At 44.0% G+C, this 26431-nt stretch overlaps 1 protein-coding gene across 4 annotated transcripts; it reads right to left on the bottom strand.

Annotated features, from left to right (window-relative positions):
• Positions 1-83: 83 nt before the first annotated feature.
• PMS2 (PMS1 homolog 2, mismatch repair system component) lies at positions 84-26418 on the bottom strand. 4 transcript variants are annotated; one of them, XM_022587684.3, is made up of 15 exons: positions 26189-26418; positions 23841-23980; positions 23085-23171; positions 22799-22901; positions 21917-22100; positions 18740-18907; positions 18048-18145; positions 16578-16677; positions 14884-14968; positions 13333-13488; positions 10039-10909; positions 6822-6989; positions 4437-4537; positions 3723-3892; positions 84-1164 (listed from the first exon to the last, which is right to left on the bottom strand). In XM_022587684.3, the coding sequence occupies exons 1-15, from the start codon at positions 26401-26403 to the stop codon at positions 1021-1023; spliced, it is 2790 nt and encodes a 929-aa protein (XP_022443392.2). In that variant the 5' UTR covers positions 26404-26418; the 3' UTR covers positions 84-1020. The 4 variants fall into 4 exon arrangements, with proteins under 4 accessions (XP_022443392.2, XP_089751769.1, XP_022443394.2 ...); XM_022587686.3 differs by lacking the exon at positions 3723-3892 and having other exon boundaries at positions 1018-1164; XM_022587687.3 differs by lacking the exons at positions 84-1164; positions 4437-4537 and having other exon boundaries at positions 3768-3892.
• Between the last annotated feature and the right edge of the window lie 13 nt (positions 26419-26431).

Below are 26431 nucleotides of genomic sequence, written 5' to 3'. Positions count from 1 at the left end.
GGATTCTTCTACCTCCAGTACCAGTCAGTAACTAGACCATTTTGCAGTTCACACTCCCAGAAAACCAAACCACAGCATCAAAGTTACAGAAAAATCAAAGCCTTTTATTTCCCCTTGCCTACAACGCTCTTAGCCACCCTGGCTGCAGCGGGGAGCATTTAAAAATAGAGACCCCCCAGGAGTGCCCTGGTGGCCTACTGGTTAGGATTCCGGGCTTTTGCTGCCGTGGTCTGGGTTCAATCCCTGATCAGGGAACTGAGATCCCGCAAGCAGCGCGGCGCAGCCAAAAACAACAAAAAAAACAAGAGAGACCTCACCCCGCCTGGTCGATTTCTTCCAGCTGGACAGAGAATATCCCTTGGGTATCTTTGGATTATCTTCTAAATTTAATATGCATCAGGGTTGAAAATGACTAACTCAAAAGGACCATAATTTTCAATTTATGAAGTTAAACCATTATGGGCTTAATCATCATTAAGAGCTGAAAGTGGCAGGCTAAAATACGTCGGGCCAGAGCAGAAGTCTAGGTGACTTCCAAAGTGCTCTCTTTTTGTAAAACATGCTCTTGCTGCTACACCACACACACACGTATGTTCAAATGTGAAGCAAAAAATGTTGCAAGCAATGCTCCATATGGATTGAAAAAGTTCTCAAGATCACTTCTAAACGGATCTGATGCATTTTTAAGCAGCAGGTTCACTGAGAAACAAACCCCAAAATGATTACTTAAAACCCTGCCTTGAAAAACAGAAAAACCTGCAATAAGATCAATAGCTCTTTAAAATGAGAAATGTTAGGGCTTCCCTGGTGGCGCAGTGGTTGAGAGTCCGCCTGCCGATGCAGGGGACGCAGGTTCGTGCCCCGGTCCAGGAAGATCCCACATGCCGTGGAGCGGCTGGGCCCATGAGCCATGGCCGCTGAGCCTGCGCGTCCGGAGCCTGTGCTCCGCAGCGGGAGAGGCCACAACAGTGAGAGGCTCGCGTACCGCAAAAAAAAAAAAAAAAAAAGAGAGAAATGTTGTCAGTTTTGAGAAATGATGTCCAGATTGGCAATGTGTCTCATGGTGGGCCTTCCGTGGGGACAGTTCCAGGGATGGTCCATCTCCCCCATGTGGGTGATGAGTTTCTTCATCTCACTTGTGTTAAGAGCAGTTCCAATCATCACCTGCATGTGAGACATGATGGCTTACATTAAAGTTTTACTGGTTTTTGGTTAGAAAAGCAACTCTTCAGAAGCCCTGTTCTCTACAAAGAGGCTGGACAAGATTACAACAAAAGCAACAATTCCCTGAAAAGTCCTCCCCCGAAGAATCCTACCCTCTATTATCTCAGCCCTCGGCCTCTTTGTGACATCCAGCCCCTCTGTGGCTCTGTCATGGCAGCACATCCTCAGGAGAGACGCTGACCACTCCCGTCCAGGACCAACCAGTCTCACCCGCTCCACCAGCATCCACATCCCAGCCACCCCGACCTCCCACCATGGCGACTGCAGCGGCCTCCTAATGGGCCTCCCCACTTTCCTCCTTCTCCCTTCAACTCGTCCTCCACTCGCGGCCAGTGATTCCTTTTAAAGGTGCGTCAGATCACGTGGCTCCTCTTCGAAGCCCCGCCCCCCACCTGGATAAAAGCCCAAGTGCATCACCTGACTTGGCCCTCACTGGCCTTAGTGCCCACACCTGCGAGCAAGCAGCCCTTCCGCCCCCACTGCAGCCACACCAGCACCCCCTTGCCTCTAGTACAAGCCCATAACGCGAGTACCTGACTCAGGACCTTGTCACTGGCTGTGCCCTCTACCCAGGATACGCTTCCCTCAGATATCTGCATCTCTCATGTTCCCTCTCCCGCAGGCTGCTGCTCAAATGTCCCTGCCTCCCTGCAATGAAACAGCTCGCCTTGTCTGTCCTCTGTAGCCCTCGGGCTGTGCCTGAGCACCCGGGAGAGGCTACTTCAGTTGGGTGCTCAGGGAGACCCGAGGATGGGAGGGGGCCAGGTGGGCGAAGAAGGCGTGCGGAGCGGGGCACCCAGGCAGAGGGACAGCGGGCGAGGACTTGAGGCGGGAAGGAGATGGTGTGGCAGGCGTGGCTAGAGCCGAGCGTAGCACACGGGGCCCACAGGTGGAGCAGAGGACAGCCCGTCCCCGTCAGCCCGTGTGCTACGCGGAGACAGCGTTGCAGCGCCAGGGACCCGCCAGCGTGGGGACTGAGGAGCGGCCCGTGGCCCCAAAGATCTCTGCGTCACACGAGGACACGGCATTGTGAACACCTGGCCATCAGCACAGGCCAGGCCCAGCTCTGACTCCTACCCCCGACTCCAGGATGGGGAGATCAAGGTTAGGCCTTTATCAAAGAACCATCTGTGGCTGAAGTCAGGTCCGGGGCCCTATTCTCTCATCAAACTCTTGCCTGGAGGAATTTCATCCAACGCCATGGCCGTAACTTAGAAAACCTAAACCTTTCTCCCCAGCACTGACACTTCCCCTGGCTCTGGATTCACTGACGTGACTGTTCTCAGACACCTCCTCTCACGTCTAATAGGATCTCAAATACAACGTGTCTAACAGAGAATGCTGAACCCCACCGCCCCCAAAGGTGAAAATGCCACAGCCCTTGCCCCACCTCCCTCATTTCTGTTGTGACACCCTCTCTGTGGTCTCTTTCCCACGGTCACCCTCCAGCACCTCCTGACACGTGCAGCGCAGACACCCAGGTTCGGACCAGGATCCCAAGGACCCTAAGTGGGTCCCCGGACGGGGCCCCACTCCCATCCTGGTCCCCCATCCGTCACACGGGGTCAGCCTCTGGCTTCGCCAAACACCGTGAACCTTTGCACGTGCTATTTCTTCTATCTGGAAAGTTCTTTCCCAAGGGGCTCCAGCTTACCTTCCAAGGGTCAGCTGGGAGGTCACCTCCTCAGACAGCCTCACCGCGACCACCCGCCTCGCTTCCCGGTGCTCACTTCCCACCCCCATACTGTTTTCTTTACCGAACTTGTATCTGAGGCTGCCGTTATTAATGTTATGTCCCTTTCCCCCACTAAACTATAAGCTCCACGAGGGCAAGGACCTCATCTGCCGACCTGTGCCCCCAGCACCCGGACCAGGGCTGGCCACCCAGCGCGGGCTCAAGGGGTCTCTGCTGAGTGAATGAAGGGGTGGGCCAGGGGGTCTCTGCTGAGTGAATGAAGGGGTGGGCCAGGTGATGCAAACACACGTGCTCTGCTTTGACATCAGGCTCATCACCTACCACTGCTAGCGTTTTCTAGAACCAGTCTGAGCAGCGGGAGCCAGACAATACGCAGTGCCCGCCCTTGGGGCTCCTGTGAAAAGCGACCCGACTGCAGGGTTCTGGATAATCTCGTGCAGGGCCCTTGAGGGCTGGCGGCACCTAATCTTTACCCACCAGTGTCATTAATGCCCATAAGGTCCATAGACGAACAACGTGGATACCCAGCTAACTGCGTGGGAGTGACGAAAGCTCTGAGGACACTGCTTCAGGGACGCTGAGAAACAGCAGTAATTATGGGTCGGAGGTCTGACCTAAGGCAGACGTGCAGGGCTTACGTGTTACAATGGCTGAGGACAATGGGACTCTACGTACACAGCCCAGAGCGACCATCACCCACATTTAATAAGGCTGACAAGTCAGGGGCTGAACTGAGAACTTCCAAGGCCCATGAGCTGGAGCAGATCCGCCAGGCTCCCGCAAATAAGCTTTCTTTACTTACAGACTTCCGACAGGCCCTGGAGGCAAACATCTGCCTGACCCGGGAAGGCCGGCACATGACACCGGGGCTGTCGCTCAGCATGAAGATCAGTTCATCTATGTCCTGGGGCCCAAAGGTCCAGCTTTTACTAGTTGGCAAGGAAATCAATTTAGCTCTTTCAGTGACCGGCGCTAAAAGAAGAAAATTTGGAGAAAAAGCCGTCATTTGAAAAATCCGTTTCATTTGGGTGCTATTTGTAAGGAACATCTGAAAGAGAGGGCAGAAGCAAAACGCTTTTGGGGGGAAGCATGTTCATCTCTTATAAAATACGCTGAAGTGTATGACCTCAAAGATCGTTCTTGGGCTTCCCTGGTGGTGCAGTGGTTAAGAATCCGCCTGCCAATTCAGGGGACACGGGTTCGAGCCCTGGTCCGGGAAGATCCCACATGCCGTGGAGCAGCTAAGCCTGTGCGCCACAACTACTGAGCCTGCGCTCTAGAGCCCGAGAGTCACAACTACTGAAGCCCACACACCTGGAGCCCGTGCTCTGCAACAAGAGAAGCCACCGCAATGAGAAGCCCACGCGCCGCAACTGGAGAAAGCCCGCATGTAGCAACGAGGACCCAACACAGCCAAAAATAAATAAATAAGATAAATAAATTTATCAAAAAAAAAAAAAAAGATCGTTCTCAGCTCTAAAAGGACACAGTTCTACAGTCCTAAGTAATAACTTACCGTCTTCATCGATAACAAAGTCAAAGCCATTCTTTCTGAATATTTCCAGATTTTCTATTAGAACTGCTTCATTGACAGCTGTTAAGTTGAGAGTCTGTGGTCTGAAAAACAGAGACCCAAACTAGACCTTGAAGTCAAACATTTGGCTCTAAAGCAGAAATGAAACTAAAACAACAATTCTGTGATTCTTTGAATTCATTTCAAAAAGCAACACGAATAACATGCTTCCAGCTATGAGCCTCTCCTGTCACAAAACTCCGAGCATTTCCTTTTAACTTTTTTTTAAGTTCTTTTTAGAAGTTAGAGTAACTCCAAAAGTAGTCTGCCTTTCCTCAATCTGCCATACCACCCCAATGACTGTCTTTTAATTCTCTTCTCCAAGATAACGATATGACCTAAAAATGCTACTTTTCCTCCTCACAATAAAGGCAATTTGAAAAGTTGGGTTCGGTCACTACAGACATTTGAAAACAGAAGAAACAGCATCTATTTTGCTATCCTGCTCCTTCTGCTTGCATTCTTTTTTTTTAAAGATTTTTTTTTTGATGTGGACCATTTTTAAAGTCTTTATTGAATTTGTTACAATATTGCTTTCGTTTTATGTTTTGGTTTTTTGGCCCCAAGGCATGTGGGATCTTAGCTCCAGGGATCGAGCCCATACTCCCTGCACTGGAAGGCGAAGTCTTGACCACTAGACTGCCAGGGAAGTCCCCCCTGCCTGCATTCTTTATCCAACCATCTCTCCTCTTGGATTTACTGAGTGCTTAGTAAGACAGACACCGCTAAAGCAGGAGATATAAAGGTGAGCAAACACAGACCCGTTCTCTGCTCTCATGAAACAAACAGTCTAGTGGGGAAAAAAAGACATTGATCAAACAGTCAAACAAACAAATTGTAATTACAAACTACACTGAGAATCAGGAAGAAGAGACACCCAGGGCCATAGGAGCACAGAGCATGTGAGACTTGGCCTGGAGAGAGAGGGCGTCAGGGAAGGCTTCTCTGAGGAAGTGACCTTTGAGCTGAGATCTGGGGCTGAGTGGCAGTTATCAGGTGATGGGGGTGAGGGGTGGGTGCAGGGGCAAGTATTCTAGGCAGAGACAACAGCCTGTAAAAAGGCCCTAGGATGGACCATGGATGTTCCCAGAGCCACACACAAAGATCTGCTTCATTCTGCTTAATGGCTCTGTAGGAATTCATCAGGCCTGTCAAGGGAAAAGGAAGGATGGCCAGAGTATAGAGAACAGGAGAAGAGGGCTTAGGAACAGCTGAAGAGGTCATCAGGGCCAAACTGTGCAGGGCCAGTAGGAAAGGATGCAGTCGTGGTCCTTATCCTTTCATCCTGAAGTGTGATCCACATGGGACCCACAGTGGCCTGAGATTATCCAGGTCAACTTGAAATGCCACAAATGAGACCGTACTTACACCAAATGGCTAAAAAATGAACGACCTCTGTAACAGGGGCAGGAATAGCTCAGTATTATACAGTGGCTCATTCAATGTCCTTACTATTACTACCTACTCCTACTGAAAATAAATATAATTAAGCCATTCTGTAGGATACAGAGTACTCAGCAAATAAACTAGGTATGTTTTCCAGCTGAGTGGCTGTTTTAGTGGTAACTTCTTCATGCTGGGATCTGCTGCCGTTGGGATCTGAGTTAATTACGTAGTTTAATTTCCGAAATGAAAATCCAAGACCTCTCCTTACGACTTCGCTTAAGGAAAGACTTCTGGTTTATATGCTACACCATCACACCACCTTGTAAAATGGTCAGTGTAAAACATTCAATTTGGCAAAAGAGAGATAAATACCAAATTCTGCAGTGACTAATCACTGGTATCGCTCTACCACAGCTGAGGACAGACACACAGGCACTGCTGACCTTCTGAACGTGTGAATTCCATGTACTCTAAGTAGATATACTCTGTACTATAAATTGCTCTTCATCAAAAGGATTTTCTGGCCAACCAGTGATCAGCATTTTTGAACAGCTTAAAAGAGCTTTAAGTATCTTTTGATACTTAAAGAATCCATTAGCTGTGTGACCTTGGGCAAGTTATTAAACGTCTCTCAGTTTTATCACCTGTGAGATGTTGGTGGTAATACACAGCAACTACTTCAAACGTTTGTGAGGATTAAATATAAATTGCTTCAACAGCGCCTGGCACCAAATAAGCACTCCATAAATGGCAGGTATGACTATTATTAGGCAAAAAGTGTAAAAATCTGCTGTAAGGATACGTACAGCCAAAAAATACAGATAGATAGAGAGGTATAGATAGGTTTAGACAGAGATAAAGATAGGCACACTTATAGCTAAGAGATCTTAAATTGGGGGGATGAAACAACACTGAAGACTCTGAACACTGAAATGAACTTACGCTATGAGCCTTTGACCCTGGAGAACTGTGTGCTGCTGAAGCATCTCGAAGTTGTATTTCTCATCCGTGGCATGCTGGTCCACTATGAAGATATCTGCATTCAGTTTGGTGATGATAAATCCCAAGTTAAACTGACCAATGATTTCCATTTCTGCAAACATCGTTTTGCTGCATGTAGAAAATGTTAATTAGAAGACATTTTAATTTCTTTTATTGTCTGCGCTGCACGGCTTGTGGGGTCTTAGTTCCCTAACCAGGGATTGAACCCACACCCTTAGCAATGAAAGCACGGAGTCCTAACCGCTGGACTGCCAGGGAATTCCCATTTTAGAAGACATTTTAAAAGATTCCTTCTCTGCTTATAAAACACTAATAAAAAAGTACAAAAACATAAAATAGACAAAGTCCCTAAAAATCCTACTTTCTAAGGATAACATTATTCATTCCTCCAATTCTCCAGGTGACATTAGTTACTACTATTAATGATTTGGTCCATATCCTTCCAGACCTTTGACTATACACTGTTTAAAAAAAAACAAAAAACAAAAATGGGGCTTTCCCAGTGGCGCAGTGGTTGACAGTCCGCCTGCAGATGCAGGGGACATGGGTTCGTGCCCTGGTCCGGGAAGATCCCACATGCCGCAGAGCGGCTGGGCCCGTGAGCCATGGCCGCTGAGCCTGCGCGTCCGGAGCCTGTGCTCCGCAACGGGAGAGGCCACAGCAGTGAGAGGCCCGCGTACCGCAAAAAACAAAACAAAAAATGGAATCAATTCTTCATACCGTTTCACTCTCATCACTTAACAATGCATCTCAGATATTTTTTCAGACCCACAGAGACCTACTTCATTCTTTTTAATGTCCATGTAGGAACTCATTATGTGGATGTACCAATTTGTCTGACAAATTCTCTACTAAAGGACACTTCAGTTGTATCCATTTTAAGAAACACAAACAAAGGTGCAACATCCCTCTACATAGATCTTCTCTACTGTGGATGTATCTGTATGATAAATCCCTAGATGTGTTATTATATATGTACACTTTACTTTGATAGGAGATCTATAAAAGTTTACACTCCCACCAATATGTACAGTTGTCCCTGGGTATATGCAGGTGATTGGTTCCAGGACCCCCAGGATACAAAAATGCCCAGATGCTCACGTCCCTTACATAAAATGGCACGGTACTTGCATATAACCTATGCACATCCTTCCCATATACTTTAAATCATCTCTAGATTACTCATAATACCTACTACAATGTCAATGCTATGTAAAATAGTTGCTAGCACGCAGCAAATTCAAGTTTTGCTTTTTGGAACTTTCTGGAATTTTTTTAAATTTTCGATCTGCAGTTGCAGAACCGGCAGATACGGAGGGCTACCTGTATACGAGTACATTTCTGTCAATAGTGGATATCGATCCTTCTAATGGGGAGCACCCCCTACCCCCTGCCCACCCCAGGCTGAGCTTCAGACTTTGTTGGAACAGGCGTGGCTGCATTTCATTCATTTATGAATGAAAATAAGTTGGTTGGAGTAGCAGGGTGAGCACTGCTGGGCCTCCTGACTGCTGCCAGTGGCTGCCTTGTAGGAGGAAAAGACAAGGGCATCACAGGGGCAAAAGAGAAGCCGCGGCTCCTGCTGTCTTGCAGTGTCCCTCCAGCGCCCCCTGCTGATCAAGTCTAACAGTGCACCAGGAGAAATGCTTACATGGTTCAGCCTCCAGGACTGCAAAGCAGGGCAAAGGGTGGATTTGGAACTGAGAGGCAATAAACTGGTAATTGGCACAAATACCAACTCCCTGGCTCTGACTGCTCTTCCAGGAACCGCCTGAGTCTGGTCCGGTTCCTCAGGCAGATTGCCCATGGGAAGAACCTGTGCCGGCCTGAAGACCCGGGTCTTCTGTGTCTTCGGCAGGTGTATCTTCCACCATAAACTAGAACCTAGCATCTGGCTTAAAGAAACAAAGTTTTACAGCTTGGTATATTTAGTTATAATTCAAAATGCAGAAACAGGAGCTGGTAAACACAACCTCAGTATCTTCACTGCTGCCTAACCTTTAGCTCAATACTTTTTCCTGTGCTTCTCAGGAAAACATAAACCTCATCAGGCAAATAGCTCAGAAGTACAGCCAATCCAACAGCCGTGCCCTGAAAGCCAGAAGCCAATGCCAGACCCTTGTGGATCAGCTTCTCAATGTGACCTTCTGGGGTACTTGTCAAAAATGCTGATTCCTGGGCTCCACACCCAAGACCCGCCAGATCTACTAAGGCAGAAACACTGGAATCCGGCCATACATAGGTCCTGCTTGTTTATTAACAAGCTCTCCAAGTGATTCTTAGGCATACCAACGTTCAAAAACCATGGTAACAGGTGAGCAATACATGTTTGCAAACTTAATTAAAATCTCTATTTAAAAATATTTAAGGAACCTGGCTCTCTTCACTGGCTCCCTCCGAGTTCACAGCCAGAGAGGTTCATTTCCATTAATTACACACCTTTTAAAAGAAATAAAGGTTCCTGAAAACCCTTCTCCGTGTAAGCTAGGCACTGTGAATAACAAAGAAATTATATAATACTCGGTGAAGAATTTATAACTGAAATCAGGCAAAGCCTGTGTGGTCCAGGCTAAAAGTGCTATAAAAATGCAACGTACTTGCTGAGTTGCACTGTGCACAGCACATTTCAGTAACTGGTGACACAAAGACAAAATTTAAAAAAAAAAAACTATTTCAAAAGAATTCATCATTTTTAAGAGTCACAATGTTGGACACGACTACTGTCAAGAAAGTGCTGGTGACCAGTGTTTGCTATTATCTGTATTGTGAAGATTTTTCTTTAAATTGACTTTTTTACTTAGCCCTATCTGATGCAATCTTCTTGAAATCATAGCTTTGATAATGCGATAAGTTTTCCTCATACATGTTAAAATGGAAAGATGGGAAATAGCAATGTTCCCCAAAGCTGCCCTGAATTCAATGCAGGGAGAAGTCACCATGGGCTGAAACCCTCCAGGAAAAGGAATCAAATTGGGGTGAAGAAGGCCTTGATTGATTTGGACCCGATGGAAAAGATGTGCAGAGAAAACCTAAGGAAAAAAATTCCTGTAAGATTTCAGGCTGCAGAACTGTCTGGTCAAAGAGTTCTTTAAAGAAAATTAATGTGATGGATGTGAGAGGCAAGGAAAAGAAGTTGGCGAGTGGAAAAAGTTGTTACCTTATCTCTTTTCTTAGTTCATCTTCTGCTGCTTGATTTTCTCCAGGGCAAATCTTTGCCCGAAACTTCCTATAATTTTGTCCACCTTCTTGTTGCTGTTCTTGCTGACATAACTGCTTTATTCGTTTGGCTAAAGAGCTCATAGAAAAGTCAAGGGGCACTATTTTCTTGTTAATTTCAACAGCTACATCCACCTCGGACGCTGAGGCGTTCCGGGTTTTCATGGACTCTGGAGGGACATCGGGATTCAAAGGAACCCCTTCTTTTCTAAAACGCTTTGCGTTTGGGGATGAGAGATGAGTTGGCTGCAGCGAAACTCTAGCTCGGGAGCTGTTTTCTTCGTGGTCTAAGTGGCAATTCATGCCCGAAAGACGATGGTCCATTTCAGGTAACTTCTCCAAAGACTCCACATTTTCTTGCGAAAACCCATCTTTGGGGGAGCTTGCCACATGGTCACTGCTGGGCTGGCTGCCCGTTTTTGGGGTGCTGGACCCCTCCTCAGAGCCGGCAGATGCGCTGCTGTGCCCCCAGCCCTCCTCCGTGTCCACTCTGCCCGTCGGGTCACAGGGCTCCTGAGTGGAAGTCACCCCTTCCTCCCGAGGTTCAGAGATGTGCTTCCAGGAGCAGAGGGGCCCTGAAGCGCTAGGAAGTGGGGTGCTGCTTTTCTGTCGTGGAGAAATCCGTCTTGGGTCGGCGGCCTTCGGACCCCGAGACCTATTCTCCACTGTGTAACGAAGGGAAAAGGCCTCTCTCAGTCTGGAAATGGTCACTGCCCTTTTCTCTTCCCCACGAGTCCTTAACGGGGCGGGATCATCCTGCTTCTCTGGCACGGGCTTCTCCACCTCTGCCGAATGCCTTTTTATTAAGTGACCTAAGCAAATGTGAACAGAGAAGGGCATCAGGGGCTGCGCAGAAATAGAATAAGGGGATACTTTTACGTGAACGGGCACTTCACAAAAGAGGAGCTCCGAATGGCCGGTCCAATGTGTGAACACAGTTCTACGTGAACCATAAAGGAGACATGAATTAAAACCACAATGTGATGCCACTATATACTCATCAGAACAGTTAAAATTTTTAAAAAAATGTTTACAAGGCTGAGGATCAAATGGGATGCTTAAATACTGCTGGTGGTGTTGAAATTGGTACAACTGCTTTGTAAAACTCTCTGGGAACATCTAATCTGAACATGCACACCTGTGACCCCGCACTGCTATCCTACCAGAAATGTCTACCTGTGCTGGCCTAAACCATGGATGGGGATATTCGTGACAGCTATATTCATGGCAGCCCAATCCTGGAAACCACCCAGTTGTCCACAAATAAGTCGTGGTATTTAAATACAACAGAATACTGCACAGCAACGAGAATGAATAAATGAACTGTCACACAGGACTTGGATGAATCTCACATACAAAATATTGAGAGAGAAACCAACGATGGAAAAATGTAAATACTGGATGCCTTCAAATTAAAAACAGATAAAACGAATCCATGGTGTTAGACGTCAGGAAAACGGCTCCCACCGGGGGTTAGTGTCTGAAAAGGGGTACAAGGGTGGTTCTGCGGGTGCTACTTCCTGATCTCAGGGCTGATACGCTCACGACACATTTGCTTCTGTGTGGATGCTGTACTTCGACGAAAGGGCTAAGAAGAAGGCGTCGATTTGACTGTGCCTCAAGATGCAGAGATAAGTTGAGCAGTTTCTCTGTATGGGGTGGCCTCTCTGGCCACGCACGTGCGCACGCGTGTGTGCGCTTGCGTGCGCTCAGAGCTGCCACCTCCGGCCCATTCCACACAGACGTGATGCTCCCTACCATCCTCCGCCCCACACCCCGCCCCCGCCCCGGGCCCGTGCGCGCGCATGCGCACACACGCACGCACGCAGCCATACTATCCCATGCAGGGTGGGTGGCAGAGATGTGAGGTCAGTAGCTCGGCCGCACTCGTGGCAGTGGTCCTGTGCGCCTCTCCCACCACCCAGCAGCCCCGCCCCACCCTGAGGAGCTTGTGTCCCCACCATACTCTCCGACTGTCACAGCTGCCGACCGTGGCACTTGATGAGAGCACACCTGTCTTCCAAGTCAGCCTCTCCGCCCCCCAACCCCAGGGGTGTTAGGAAAAGGGAGGACAGAGCCACTCTGGGTCCCGCGCCTCCTCTTAACCCCTGGCTTTTGGCTCCTGGTACCCTCGGGTTATGAAGCCTCATCCCGGAACGACTTCCTCCCATTGTCACCTGAGCTTTCCACCAAACGTATTTTCAGCTTCCTGAGCTGCCCTCTGGTCTTTTCCCCCCGCCGGAGTACACAGTGACTGGGACCTGCCACCTCCGTCTCTGCACAAACATACGTGGAGCTCGGGGGTAGGTTGGCCTAGAGAAAGGTATCCACCCCAAGGAGCGGATCTGGCTGTCAGAAGGGGTAGCCAGCTCCTGCCTCGCTACGGAAGGCTGCTGGGCTCAGCTGTGGACGCCTCCCTGCAAGGTGCCCCGGAAGCACTTAGCTTGGAGGCAAAAGAATAAAACCAACTATTTAAACGAAAGGCTGCTCACTCAGGATCAGGAAGTAAAACAATGATTGTGCATATTTTTACAGAGGTCAAACCAGCTTTGGGCCAAGTCTCATCTCAACATGCCACTCAGTGATGAATGCACAGGGGGGACGTGAGGGAAAACAGCAGAGTAAGGGCCCCCCCAAATTCCCTACTCCATAAAAGATAGGAGAAAACGGGTAAAAATGGTCAGAATCAACTTTTTCAGAACTCTGGAAATTAACAAAAGGCTTGCCAAGATCGGGGAGTGTTTTTGTTTGTTTGGTTTTTGGTTTTGGCCACGCCGCCTGCCTTGCAGAATCTCAGTTCCCCACCCAGGGATTGAACCCAGGCCCTGGCAGTTTAAGTGCTGAGTCCTAACCAATGGACTGCCAGGGAATTCCAATGGGGGCGTGTTTATTGAAAGGAGAATGGGTGAGTCTTGGTAAGAATGCAGCCCTGGGTGATCCAGATTACCTTAAATCTGCAGCTACGTACTTTCTAGGGTGACACATCCTCTCTGAGTTGGCCATTATCCCCTCTGACAGCCAGATCCACTTCTTGGGGCAGATACTCCTCTAGGCCAGCCTGCCCCCCATCTCCATGTCTATTTGTGCACTGTGCAGAGATGGAGGTGGTAGGTACCCATCAAAATCTGACAGATTTTGTTTCATGCCAAAAAAAACTTTGCCTCCGAAAGAATAAGGAAAGTATCACAACAGCTACAAGTTTTAGAAGCTGTTTATACACGTGTGTTTCTCTTACCTTCGACGTCAAACAGTGGCTGCTGACTGACGTTGAGTTTGTTAACATCACTATCGAACATTCCTATCAAAGACGTCTTTAAAACTGCCAACAAAAGCTTCTCCTCCTGTAGTAAAATTTGCCTTTTATCTGGAGTAACGTTGATGTCGACACATTCTAAAGCAAAATAGAAAAGATGCCAATTGTGTTTAAGTTCACGTTTAACAAGAGAGATTTCCCCATCGCCTATTTTATTCACTTGCACTTGCCAAAAGCCATGTCCAGATTCATATTCATACTATAAAACTAGCCCTTTCAAATAAACAAGGAAAAGATGAATAATTTTTTAAACAGATGAAATATGCAAGCATTTGAGTAGGTAAATTGCAAAAGAAAAAAAGCAAATAAACCCATGAAAAGGTACGATAAAATTGCAAACTAAAATGTCATTTTTATCATCTATTGAATCTGGTTAAAAATTATAATACCTAGTACATTGTTGGTAGGTGTGTAAATCGGTATAACAGGATCCCATTTACTGACCCAATGATTCTACTTCTAGAAATTTATCTTAAAGGAATAATCAAAAACATAGGTAATGATTTATCTATAAGAACAGTATTTAAATTTCTAAAAACTGAAAACAACTAAAATAGGCACAAACATAAAAGTTTACAATCAAGATATATCCACACATTGAAATACAATACAGCTATTAAAATCATGTTTCTGAATAAACTTTAATGACATGGAAGAGAAAATGTTCACATCTAAGGATAAAGAGCACAAAATTACCCAAAATTATTTTCTCACTCCAAAAAATATGGATATATCATTAAATATATATATTTTTTAAGGTGTGCACATATATATTTCTAAGCACCTAAAAAAATAATGGCTAACAATAAACCATAATATTAGCAATCAGAAGAAAAGTATCTACATGAAATGAGTTATTTTCAAAATCAGGGAGAACATTTAGTCTACTTTCTCCCTCGGCTGACGTGAAAAAGTCACATTTTTCCGAACAATACAATTAATGTAGTTTCAAGTAGAAAGCAGGAGATATATATTCTGTATAAAAAATAAAAGTCTAAAAAGATTTTTTTTAATTAAAAAAATTTTTTTAAGTCTATAAAAATATATGTCACCATTAATTGTTGCTATAAAAGTCTCTTTCTGGTCATATCAGAGCTTTATAATCTCATTTTATTCTTTTAGGAGTAAGTCACCAGGGACTTCCCTGGTGGTGCAGTGGTTAAGAATCCACCTGCCAGTGCAGGAGACACGGTTCGATCCCTGGTCCGGGAAGATCCCACACGCCATGGAGCAACTAAGCCCGTGCGCCACAACTACTGAGCCTGCGCTCTAGAGCCCACAAGCCACAACTACTGAAGCCCGTGCGCCTAGAGCCCGTGCTCCGCAACAAGAGAAGCCACCACAATGAGAAGCCCGCGCACCGCAACAAAGAGCAGGCTTCGCTCGCCGCAACGAGAGAAAGCCCATGTGCAGCCTGAAAAAAAAAAAAAAGGAGTAAGTCACCAATTTTACTGAAATGTCAGTGGAACTTACCCAAATCAACAGAAATGTTAAGAACAACAAATGGATACTGATGCCGGTTATACATGTGATAGACCTCATTCACAAGTCTGGAAACCTATACAAAAAACAAAGATTAGAAAAGAATAAATGTTTCCTTCCCCCAGTTTCTAATAACATGCTACTCTAACCAACCGTTAAAAGGATACATTTTGAACAGCTTTCTTGAGGTATAACTGGCCTAAAACAAACTGCACTTAAAGTATACAATTTGATAAATTCTGACATATATAAACACCCACGAACCCATCCCCACAATCAAGATAATGAAGATATCCATCACCCAAAAAAAGTCTCCTCTTTCCTCTCAAAGGGGTATCTTTTTTTTTTTTAAAGGTGTATCTCTAATCATAGATTCATAAAACTGAATCTTTTTCCATACTCAAGATGCTCTTAAAGAAATGTCAATAAAATGAGGTGCGGTTTAAATGCTCATAAAACATTCAAATGTACACAGAAATGTATTTATATGACTTTATAATGAGATTATTAAATGGCATTAGGGATAAGCCATAAAATCACACCAATTACAATATAGGTTAAAAATTTAGAAGCTGAGGGACTTCCCTGGTGGTCCAGTGGTTAAGACTCTGTGCTCCCAATGCAGGGGGCACGGGTTGGATCCCTGGGTGGGGAACTAAGATCCCGCATGCTGCATGGCGCAGCCAAAAAAAGAAGAAAAAAAGAAAAACTTCTACGCTCCATACGCTAAAAAATATTAAAAAGAAAAGAAAAGAAAAATAATAGAAGCTGAACCATATCTGGCTGATAGAAGTAATTTTGGGGAATCGCCTGGTGGTCCAGTGATTAAGACTTGGCACTTTCACTGCTAGGTATAATGTTGATGAAGATGCAAAGTCAAAACTGACCACTAAAAGTGCTGTAATCAAGATGATCAGTTTAAGTTTGAGGCAGAAGTAATCTGGGCCCTTATTTTCCTGGAAAATGGACAGAACAAAGAGAAAATACAAAAGCATACGCATGTGTGTCAGTCTATACCAAATAGTCTAGATAATGGTGAATGTTTTAAAATGTTTACTTTCTTCTAATAGTGATACTTTTTACGATAATAAATATATTGGTTATTAATATGTGTCCATATGTATGCACATATATATAATTGAAACCACTGTATGGTAGGTGTTTTTAAATGCCTAAAATAAGATGATTTATAGATAACCAACAAAGGATCTACTGTAGAGCACAGGGAACTGTACTCAATATTCTGTAATAACCAAAATTGGAAAAGAATTTGAAAAAGAATAGACACATGTGTACGTATAACTGAGTCACTTTGCTGTACACCTAAAATTAACACAACACTGTAAATCAACTATGCCCCAATATAAAATTAAAAAATTTTTTAAAAAGAAATTAACAGCAAGACATTTTAAAGATATTTTTAAAAATATTTTAAAATATTACAAAAAAAAATATTTTAAAATGACAATATAACATTGTTAAAATAATATCAATATATTTGCATAAAAAACATGTTTCTAGAATAAAATTGATTAGAAGAATGAAAAAAAAGATAAAGTAATGTTTCTGAGTCAAAGTCCCAAGTTCCATGTAAATTGCCTGTGTCAGAAAATGTTATTTAATAAAAAATAAAATTAAAACTAAAAGCTAAAAGAAAAAACTAATCCCCCCATATTTTGAAATACCTTTGCTGGGTCACAAGGCCGCCGATTGATAAAGAAAAACTGTCTGTCCGTTGAACTTCTTCCCACGCCGTGAGCACAGTGAGAAATAAAACCTGAGATACTGTTCAATGTTAATGCCATTAGGGCAGGATTCCAGAGCAGAAAGGATCAGACACACATCAAACGGCACATTCTCAAAGTGAAAAATAAAAACATAACCCCTGGTGACGAGCTGACAAGTATTAACGTTTCAGGTAACGTGTATCTGTGCTCCATTCTGGTGAATCATTAAGGAACACAGACCCTCTGGAATGTTCCAAAGCTCCCATCATTGACAAATCCTCCATGGGCAACCCAGCGGGTTCAAAACTGATTCGTTTCAGCTCTCACTTCCCCTATTAAATCCCTGGCCTCCACACAAGGAGTGGGTCTCACCCCACACTCACATTCTAGAACCTTCGTGCAGTCCCCACCAAGCTGTCCAGGGAGCCCACGGACCTGTATCCAGGCTCTTTGCCCACATTCCCCGCCTTTTCAAAATCTGTTCTCTTGGGATTTCCCTGGAGGTCCAGTGGCTAAGACTCCGCACTTCCAGTGCAGGAGGCGCAGGTTCAATCCCTAGTTGGGAAACTAAGATCCGTAAAGTGCGGCCAAAAAAATAAATATAAAACATAAAATCTGTTCTCAGTTAGCAAACTTCTATCTCCTATGGCATTGGTTAAGGGCTTCACCTGAGATTTACCCCAGGGATATTTGAGTTTCCATAAGAATGATACCTTAGCATAAAAAATGAATCCCCGGGCTTCCCTGGTGGCGCAGTGGTTGAGTCTGCCTGCCGATGCAGGGGACGCGGGTTCGTGCCCCGGTCCGGGAAGATCCCACATGCCACGGAGCGGCTGGGCCCGTGGGCCATGGCCGCTGAGCCTGCGCATCCAGAGCCTGTGCTCCGCAGTGGGAGAGGCCACAACAGTGAGAGGCCCACGTACCGCAAAAAAAAAAATGAATCCCCATCTTTAATTTCAGGGATAAGCCAAATGCAAGTGGAGGGAGGGTAAGCAATATGGGCCCAATTCTGCTTATGGAAAAATGTCTATTTTTCTTACACTAAAAGTAGTGATGCTGGATTGGATTCTGGGTAAGGCACGAGTTAAAGGAAAAGCGCCTCTATCCCTCTATGCCAGGCCCTGACAAAGTGAAACATTATACATAATTTAAGAGTTATTCTAATTGTTCACTAAACAGAGCCTCTTCTACAAACGCTAATTTAATAAGAAACCCCCTAAAATGCACCAGTTACCCAGAATACTGCTTACATTAAGAACCTGACTCCTCCATATAAATCCTCTTTCTCAGCAATAATACTGCCTACAGTTTATAATGGACATAAGAAACTATAAGCTTTAAAATCATAATCTTTAAAAACAAAACCAAAGAAAAAAAAAACTCAAAAAAATTGTTTGATCGTAATTTTCCTGGCACCAATTAACTTACCAAAACAGGTTATGCAGAGCCTGGGAAGAGCTCAGCCCGTATTCTTCACGGACAGTGTCACTAGGGGGCAGCTGCACAAAAGGGATGAGGCTTTGCAACTGAAAGAAATCAAGGTTTACAGTTATTTCCTAATAAAGCAAGAACCGGCCTGACTTCAGAAAGGAAGATATAATGAAGGTTTTGTGTGTTTTCCTTCCTAGCCAAGCTATCCACATTAAGAGGACAAAGAATCTCAATAGTTGCATCTTGCAGTTCTATAATAAATAATTTTGATTTATTAGCAAGATGAAACACTTGTGCTCCTACTTCTCCATAAACAATACATTGCCCACAATACTTTTTTTTCAAGGAGAGAGTAAAAGGATTATTTTAAAACTTGCAGCTCCTAACATTAATTTTTGTGATAGGGATGTAGTTTAAAAAAGAAATCAATTCTTAGAATTTATTCTTTATGCTATTGGAAAGGACAGTAGAAACCTGCCATAATCACTAGAGCAATAAAGTGTTTTTAAACAACTAGCCACCCAGTTTTTTGTTTTAGAATGATTATTTTCATTGCGTGGTGGTGGAGGGATAAGAGTGAGCTTCGGTCTAGAGGCTAGGAGATCAGTGATAAGACTGCCGGAGAGCTCCAGGTGAGATATTTGTGCACCTGAATCAAGAAAAAAAACAAAGGAACAGGCCACCACTACCTGTTTCTGCCCAAATACAGATCCGATATTTTCCTTCATGCTGGAGCCTCCACTGGTGCACACCACAGGCTGCCTCTTACCCTGTCCAACCTGATTGGTGCAACTTACACGGACGCCCGCTGAAATGATACAGTAGGCGTGTAAGACCTGGACCATCTTGGAGAACTCCTGTTTAAAAAACACAAACGCAAGGACTCAATGTTACTTCAATCTTACAAGCAGCTCATGATTCAAGTTATACAGTCAATTCAAGGTTCTCATATCATCTCACAAATAAGGCAAATTATTCCTGACAGAATGATCCATGAGTTGAATCTCCCTACGTGGTATCAAAGGGAAATCAGAGAATAAGGTTCTTGACCACACTTTCCTCATTTCCAAAATGTCCAGGCCTTCTGCTCTAAAAATCGAGAAGTACGTTCCCTTTGACCTTGAAATTCCTCCTCTGGAAATTTATCCTTGTAGAAAGACTCGCATAAACAATCAAAGATCTATTATGAAAGGGCTTCCCTGGTGGCACAGTCGTTAAGAATCCGCCTGCCAATGCAGGGCACACGGGTTTGAGACGTGGTCCAGGAAGATCCCACATGCCACAGAGCAACTAACCCCGTGTGCCACAACTACTGAGCCTGTGCTCTACAGCCTGTGAGCCACAACTACTGAGCACACGTGCCTAGAGCCCGTGTGCCTAGAGCCTGAGCTCTGCAACAAGAGAAGCCACCACAGTAGGAAGCCCGCACACTGCAACGAAGAGTAGCAGCCCCCGCTTGCCACAACTAGAGAAAAGCCTGCACGCGGCAATGAAGACCCAACATAGCCAAGCATAAAAATAATTTAAAATTTTTTTAAAAAAAGATATATTATGAAAATGTTCATTGAAACAATCTGTAATTGTGAAAAATTATAAACAACCTAAGCAACCATCAACCAGGGACTAATTAATTACAGTATATCCACATAATGGTGCCATGATAAAAAATAAGGTAGTTACCAATCGACCAAAAAAAGGTATCTACAATATACTATATTAAAAAGTCAAGGTATAGAACAGTATATATAATATGATCCCAATTGTTTAAAAAAAATAGAAACATATGTATAAAGATTGTATATACATGTATGCATTTAAAGTCTAAGGGATATAGGGACTTCCCTGGTGGTCCAGTGGTTAAGACTCCGCACTCCCAATGCAGGGGGCCCGGGTTCGATCCCTGGTCAGGGAACTAGATCCCACATGCTGCCGCAACTAAGAGTTTGCATGCTGCAACTAAAGACCCTGCACACCGCAACTAAAGATCCCGTATGCTGCAACAAAGACCCAGATCAGCCAAATAAATAATAAATACTAAAAATTAAAAAACTAAAAAATAAAGTCTAAGGGATATAAACCAAACTCTGGGAGACAGGCAGAGACAATACCAACTTTCTACTGCATACAATTCCATGTGACTTAAATGTTTAATATTCTATGTCACTTGATTTCATTTTTTTTAATATTTATCTTGAAAAATTTTCCAAGATTTATAAATACATGAAACTAAAAGGAGTCTGGAAAGATTCACCAAACTGTTAACAATGGTCATCTCTGGCAAGCACAAGTTCTTTATGCCTATATTTTCTAAGACACCAATTTTTTTTTACCATAAGATACAAAATAATAATAATTTTCTCTGTACAAAAATTTTTTAATATTTAAATTAAAAAACATTTTAAAAGTTTCCTGTATTTTTCCAAAATTAATAAAGCTATAACTCGCACAAATTGTTTTAAAGGTAAAGAAAGTTTTTAGCAGCAGATGTAACGTTTAAGTAACGTATTTGATTATAAAGAATATAGGTACAAAACAGAAAGGTACAAGGAAGATGGCAAAAAGCACAAGTGATCGCACATCCAAGAATAACCGCTGGTAGCATTCATGCGTCTACTCTCCCAGGCTTTTTTCTATGCATATTTTGGCCAGTTGCTTTGTTTTTACAAAACTGTAATCACACACACACGTATGATTATATGTGTATATATATATATATGATTACGTATATACACATGTACGTATACACATATATAGACAATTTATAACTGCTTTTTAAACACAATTATATAAAATTTATCGTTTTCATTTTCATTCCAATTCATAAAACTTGTAATGATTCACTTTTCAGGAAGCCAAGAAAAATGACCTTATTAAAAATAAAGATAGAATCAAAAAATAATGCTTGTCTTAAAAGACTCATTTCCCATATTAGAAGACCTCATAAACACAATTTGATGATTCTTTTCAAGAAGAGAAAAGGGCAGCTTCCCTGGTGGTGCAGTGGATAACAATTCACCTGCCAATGGAGGGGACACAGGTTCGAGCCCTGGTCCGGGAAGATCCCACATGCCATGGAGCAACTAAGCCCGTGCACCACAACTACTGAGCCTACGCTCTAGAGCCACTGTGCCACAACTACTGAAGCCCTCACACCTAGAGACCGTGCTCTGCAACAAGAGAAACTACTGCAATGAGAAGTCCACGCACCGCAATGAAGAGTAGCCCCTGCTCGCCGCAACTGAAGAAAGCCCATGTGCAGCAACAAAGACCCAACGCAGCCCAAAAAATAAATAAATAGATAAATAAAATAAACAGATTAAAAAAAAAAAAAGGGTAAATCACCCAAAAGTTAGGTCTTTGAGGAGAAGAAGCAAGCTAAGCACTTCTCCAAAAATCAAGGGAAGAGAATGAACGGGAGTGCAAACCACCCTGAGTGATCTTGGACTACATTTGGGCATCACACTCTCTAGGCTCTCGGATTCTGAATTTACCGTACCTTTCGTTTTTTAATTAATTAATTTACTTATTAATTTATCTATTTTTTGTCTGCACTAGGTCTTTGTTGCTGCGCCCAGGCTTTCTCTAGTTGCGGCGAGCAGGGGCTACTCTTTGTTGCGGTGCGTGGGCTTCTCATTGCAGTGGCTTCTCTTGCTGCAGAGCATGGGCTCTAGGTGTGTGGGCTTCAGTAGTTGTGGCACGTGGGCTCAGTAGTTGTGGCTCACGGGCTGTAGAGCACAGTTGTGGTACATGGGCTTAGTTGCTCCGCAGCATGTGGGATCTTCCCGGACCAGGGCTCGAACCCCTGTGCCCTGCATTGGCAGGCAGACTCTCAACCACCGCACTACCAGGGAAGCCCTCTACCGTACCTTTTTAATATTCCTTTGAAACTCCTTATGGCGCACAGGTAGCGTATAAAATAACTGCTGCACGCTGACTGTCGTCCCTCTGGGTCGTGGGTAGGGGGTTTTCTGGAGGATTTTTCCATTGTGATCAAACACCAGTCGAGTCCCAACCTTCGCAGATGTGTGGCAGGTAGAAATAGTTACATCACTGTACAAAAAAGCCAGCAGAGCACAGTCAGCTAGAGACTCCCAGGTGCTGGTCATCACGTGCTCATTTTCTCACTTCTGTTCTCTCTAAACTCCCCTAAAAAGGTGATGATCCCTCCGAGATCATCAAGAGAGTTTAAATGGGTGAGGAGTCATCATAAAATCCAAGGTTTGGCCCAACAGAGAGTGAGAGAGTTCTGTAAATGTTTTGTTTTGATAAAAGCTTTGATACTTATTTTGGTTAAACTGCAAAATAAAAGATCTCAAAACTTATGTATTCACCAATAAAGATTTATTTCTCAGTTTGGCTACTACTGTTCTAACAAAATCTTAGAAGCTGTTGTGTAATTAAATAAGTGCTTCAGCTAAATTTTTTCCTCAACGTCAAAATAAATTAAAACCAATAGCATATGGCGTCTATAATGTATTATTTATACCTTACTTTTAAATTGAGAAGTTACTGCCTTAATAAGGGTAACAACTTTTTTACAGTATTATTTGCTCCATTTTGTTCATGCATTGCTTACATTTCAGAAGTGTTACCACTTAGGTCGGTAGTAAGATAAAACAGAATGCAGAAATCAGTAGTGGAGACATTCAGATGGAAGAGTGTAAACAACAATGATTCCAATCATACTTTTCAATTTTCAGAGAGATTTTTATAAGGGGTCCAGTTAGTGGATAAAATTATTGCATCACCTCAGTGCACAGAGTGAGCTCAGAGCTTCGCCCCGAAAGCCAAAAGTTTCAACCTGAGTGAGGTCAGCAAACTCCTGAATCTTAGAAGTGTGATGCTTCAGAGCTGAAAGAGAGGTGGAGAGTAAGGCCGAAGAGGTCGCAAGTGATACAGCAATGAACACACACAATACCCACCCAAGTGACTGGTTTTAAAAAGCTGTTTTGTGTTTCCTAACACAGGGTTACCCCAAATGCTCAGACATTTGGCCCAAATATTTTAAAATAGGATTAGCAAAATGCAACTTACTTAAGCCTTCAAAGTTTTCTTCTTCTACCCCGCATCCGTTGTCTGAAACTTCAATGAGCTCCGCCCCATAGTCTTTAAGCCTGAGCTCTAGAAAGTTTAAAATATTGATTTCTCAAATTGATCCATGCAAAAAGGCTTTACAGTGACAGTATTTATAACTTACAAAATGCAACTTTGAGTCCTAACTATATTTATTTCAATGTACTACTGTCATTTTGTATATTTTATTTTTTAAAGGCCTTCTCGGCTATTTACTAACCCAGATAAAATAGTTTTGTTTTTATTTTCTTTCTTTTTTCTTTCCTTCAAGAGGAGAGTGTTAACACAGTCATTAAAGAGAACAAGTTCTGGAATCAGACTCCCTAGGATCATATTTTACTAGCTTTATAACCTCAAAACAAAAGTAAATTCCTTGTGCCTTAATTTCCTCATTTGTAAAACGGAGATAATTATAACAATAATAATAATTCCAATCTCATAAAGTTATTCTACAGATTAAATGAGATAGCCCACCTGCATAGTTCTTAGCACAATGCCTGCCTGGCACATAGTAAGAACACAATAAAAGTTAACCGCTATTATTATTATTACTACCTAGCTAAATACCAGGCACATAATAATGTGCTAAATTTGTTTAAAAAATAATAATTGCTCTGTATATCAATACCTGATTGTCTTATTACAGTAACAAACATTTCTTGAATAAAACAGCATAAACTGATTATTTCTTGTGGTTTAAAACTCTCCCAAACTTACCAATGTTAGTGGCACTGGCATCGACACTATTTTCTACCAACTCCTTCACGGCAGTGCTTAGACTAAGAACCACTTGCCCAGAACAAATCTGATGGACTGACTTCCGATCGATAGGTTTGATGGCCTTAGCAAGTTCTGAACTAAAGAAACAGGTTACAAGACAGCAAGGAGGCAATTATGCATTTTCATCCTGGTTTTAACTGTGGGAAATGATTCATCTCCGTTAACAGTTAATGCGTCTCATCCATTCATTATATTAACATATCCATTTATTATATTCACAAATATAAATGTTGGTCTACAATCCTTAAACATCTGTCAAAAAGTCTTCTGAATAGATACTTCAAATGAAACAGACATTTAAAATCTAATTAAACTGGGATCTACATGGAGGAGACACATCCCCCTAAGGCTATGGGTGAATAAACTTTTGCAACAATAGGATCTTCTTTCTTGAAAACTGAAAGCAATGTTTCCCACACAATTTGAAAAGCCAAAATTTTGCTGGGAAATCCAGTGTTCATGTCAAAATCAAAACCATCTCAGAAATCGGGTACCAATTGGGTAACTATTCCTATGGTTGCCTACAAATCCCCACTCCAAACCCAGGCTGCCAGCTCCTGCCTTAGCAAAGGCCCTCACAGTTCTGGCTGTACCTACCTTCAGAATTTTCCAACTGGTTTGTCTCCATTTTCTCTCTACTTCAATCAATCTTCCATGCTACCACCAGAGTTACTTTAGAAATCACAAATCTGGTCAAATAATTTTTCTGCTTTAAGAACTTACTAGCAGACTGCCCTTGTGGTGTGGTGGTTAAGAATCCACCTGTCAATGCAGGAGACACGGGTTCGAGCCCTGGTCCGGGAAGATCCCACATGCTGCGCAGCAACTAAGCCCATGCGCCACAACTACTGAGCCTGCGCTCTAGAGCCCACGAGCCACAACTACTGAGCCCACGTGCTGCAACTACTGAAGCCACCACGCCTGGAGCCCCTGCTCCGCAACAAGAAAAGCCACAGCAATGAGAAGCCCGCACACAGCAACAAAGACCCAACGCAGCCAAAAAATAATTATTTAAAAAAGAAAAAAACTTACTAGCATCCCACTGTCTGCTATATTAAGTTTCAAATCTAGTCACAATTGGACCCCAATCTACCTTATTTTCTCTCTCTCTCCAATCCTCCCATTGCCAATTCCCCTACATTCTGGTCACAGCGAACAACTGTTTCCTGAATATCACAAGCTCTTTTAGACACTGCATCATGCCCATACAGGTGTGTAGCCTCCTACTCCTCTGCCTGGCAAACTACCTCTCGTGTACATGTTCACTAATTTAGCAATTTGTAGTAATCGGTTTTATTGATAACTTGGGTGTAAATGAACACAGGAGCATCCCTGGGAGGGAAATCTTTGGGTATTTCCCACAACATATAACACATAATAGACCCTCGGTAAACCCTTGTTAAAAAAAAAAAAAAAAAGAACAAACATCTTTACTCTTATTCGACCTTCAAAGAATTCCACTCAAATTTGTCTCAAATGGAAAAACTGCAGATGACGCCACTTAAAATGGAATAAAGGGGCTTCCCTGATGGCGCAGTGGTTGAGAGTCCGCCTGCCGATGCAGGGGACACGGGTTCGTGTCCCGGTCCGGGAAGATTCCCACATGCCGCGGAGCGGCTGGGCCCGTGAGCCGTGGCCGGTGGGCCTGCGCGCCCGGAGCCTGTGCTCCGCAACGGGAGAGGCCACAGCGGTGAGAGGCCCGCGTACCGCAAAAAAAAAAAAAAAAAAAAAGGAATAAAGTATCTCTGAAAAGTTTGTTGATTTGGCAAGACACCATAGGCTACAAGTCTATTCCTGATATTTATTTGAGCGAATCTGGATTCAGGAATCTGACACAATCCAACAGTGCTACCCGAAGATTCGCTACCCCTAATTCGGTGTAGCTGCCGGTAATCGCATACTCGAGATACAGAAGCAATGCGTTTCTTAAAACTGTCCACCTCAAATTAGCATATGCCTTAAAGCCTCCCCGAAAATAACCCTCAATTTTGAAAAAGAAGAGAGAGCAACCAGGTAAAAAGGAAATTAATTCCGTCTACTGGGATTTCAAGCTCCGGCTTCAGGTCCACAGATGCATGGCGGCGTCCGGGCAGCGGACCGAATCCCCCACGGACCCCGACCTCAAAGCGCACCCACAGGGCAGCGGGTTGGGGGAGCGCCGAGGAGCCTGGCCTGGGGCCTCCGTGCGGCCGGCTCGCCCAGCGCCGCGGTCACTTTCCCCTCAGGGGTCTGGAACGCTGTGGGCATTAGGGCGACCGCGAGTAGAGGCTGCAAACTCCGCTCACCTCGGCACGTCGGCTTGCTCCATGGATGCAGAGCCTGATCCTGGAATCGGAACAGTTTGCGCCGCCACTCCCACGGTGGGGTGGGGGGAGGGAATCCAGCCACCCTGCCGCCCATTGGCTGCTTCCGACACTGTGTCTCGCCACTTCCGGATAAGGCTACGAACACTTCCCACCTCTCCTTCTCGCTGATTGGTTGTGTCAAAGGTCGAATCCATGACGCCGAATTAGCAGGGGCCAATTAGA

This window comes from Delphinapterus leucas, chromosome 15 (genome assembly GCF_059928025.1).
Source record: "Delphinapterus leucas isolate spDelLeu-1000000601 "Yukka" chromosome 15, BTC_Dleu_Yukka2, whole genome shotgun sequence".
Classification (NCBI taxonomy): Eukaryota; Metazoa; Chordata; class Mammalia; order Artiodactyla; family Monodontidae; genus Delphinapterus; species Delphinapterus leucas.
The sequence above is the reverse complement of the archived record's forward strand: the minus strand, read 5'-3'. Positions and strand labels throughout refer to the sequence as shown.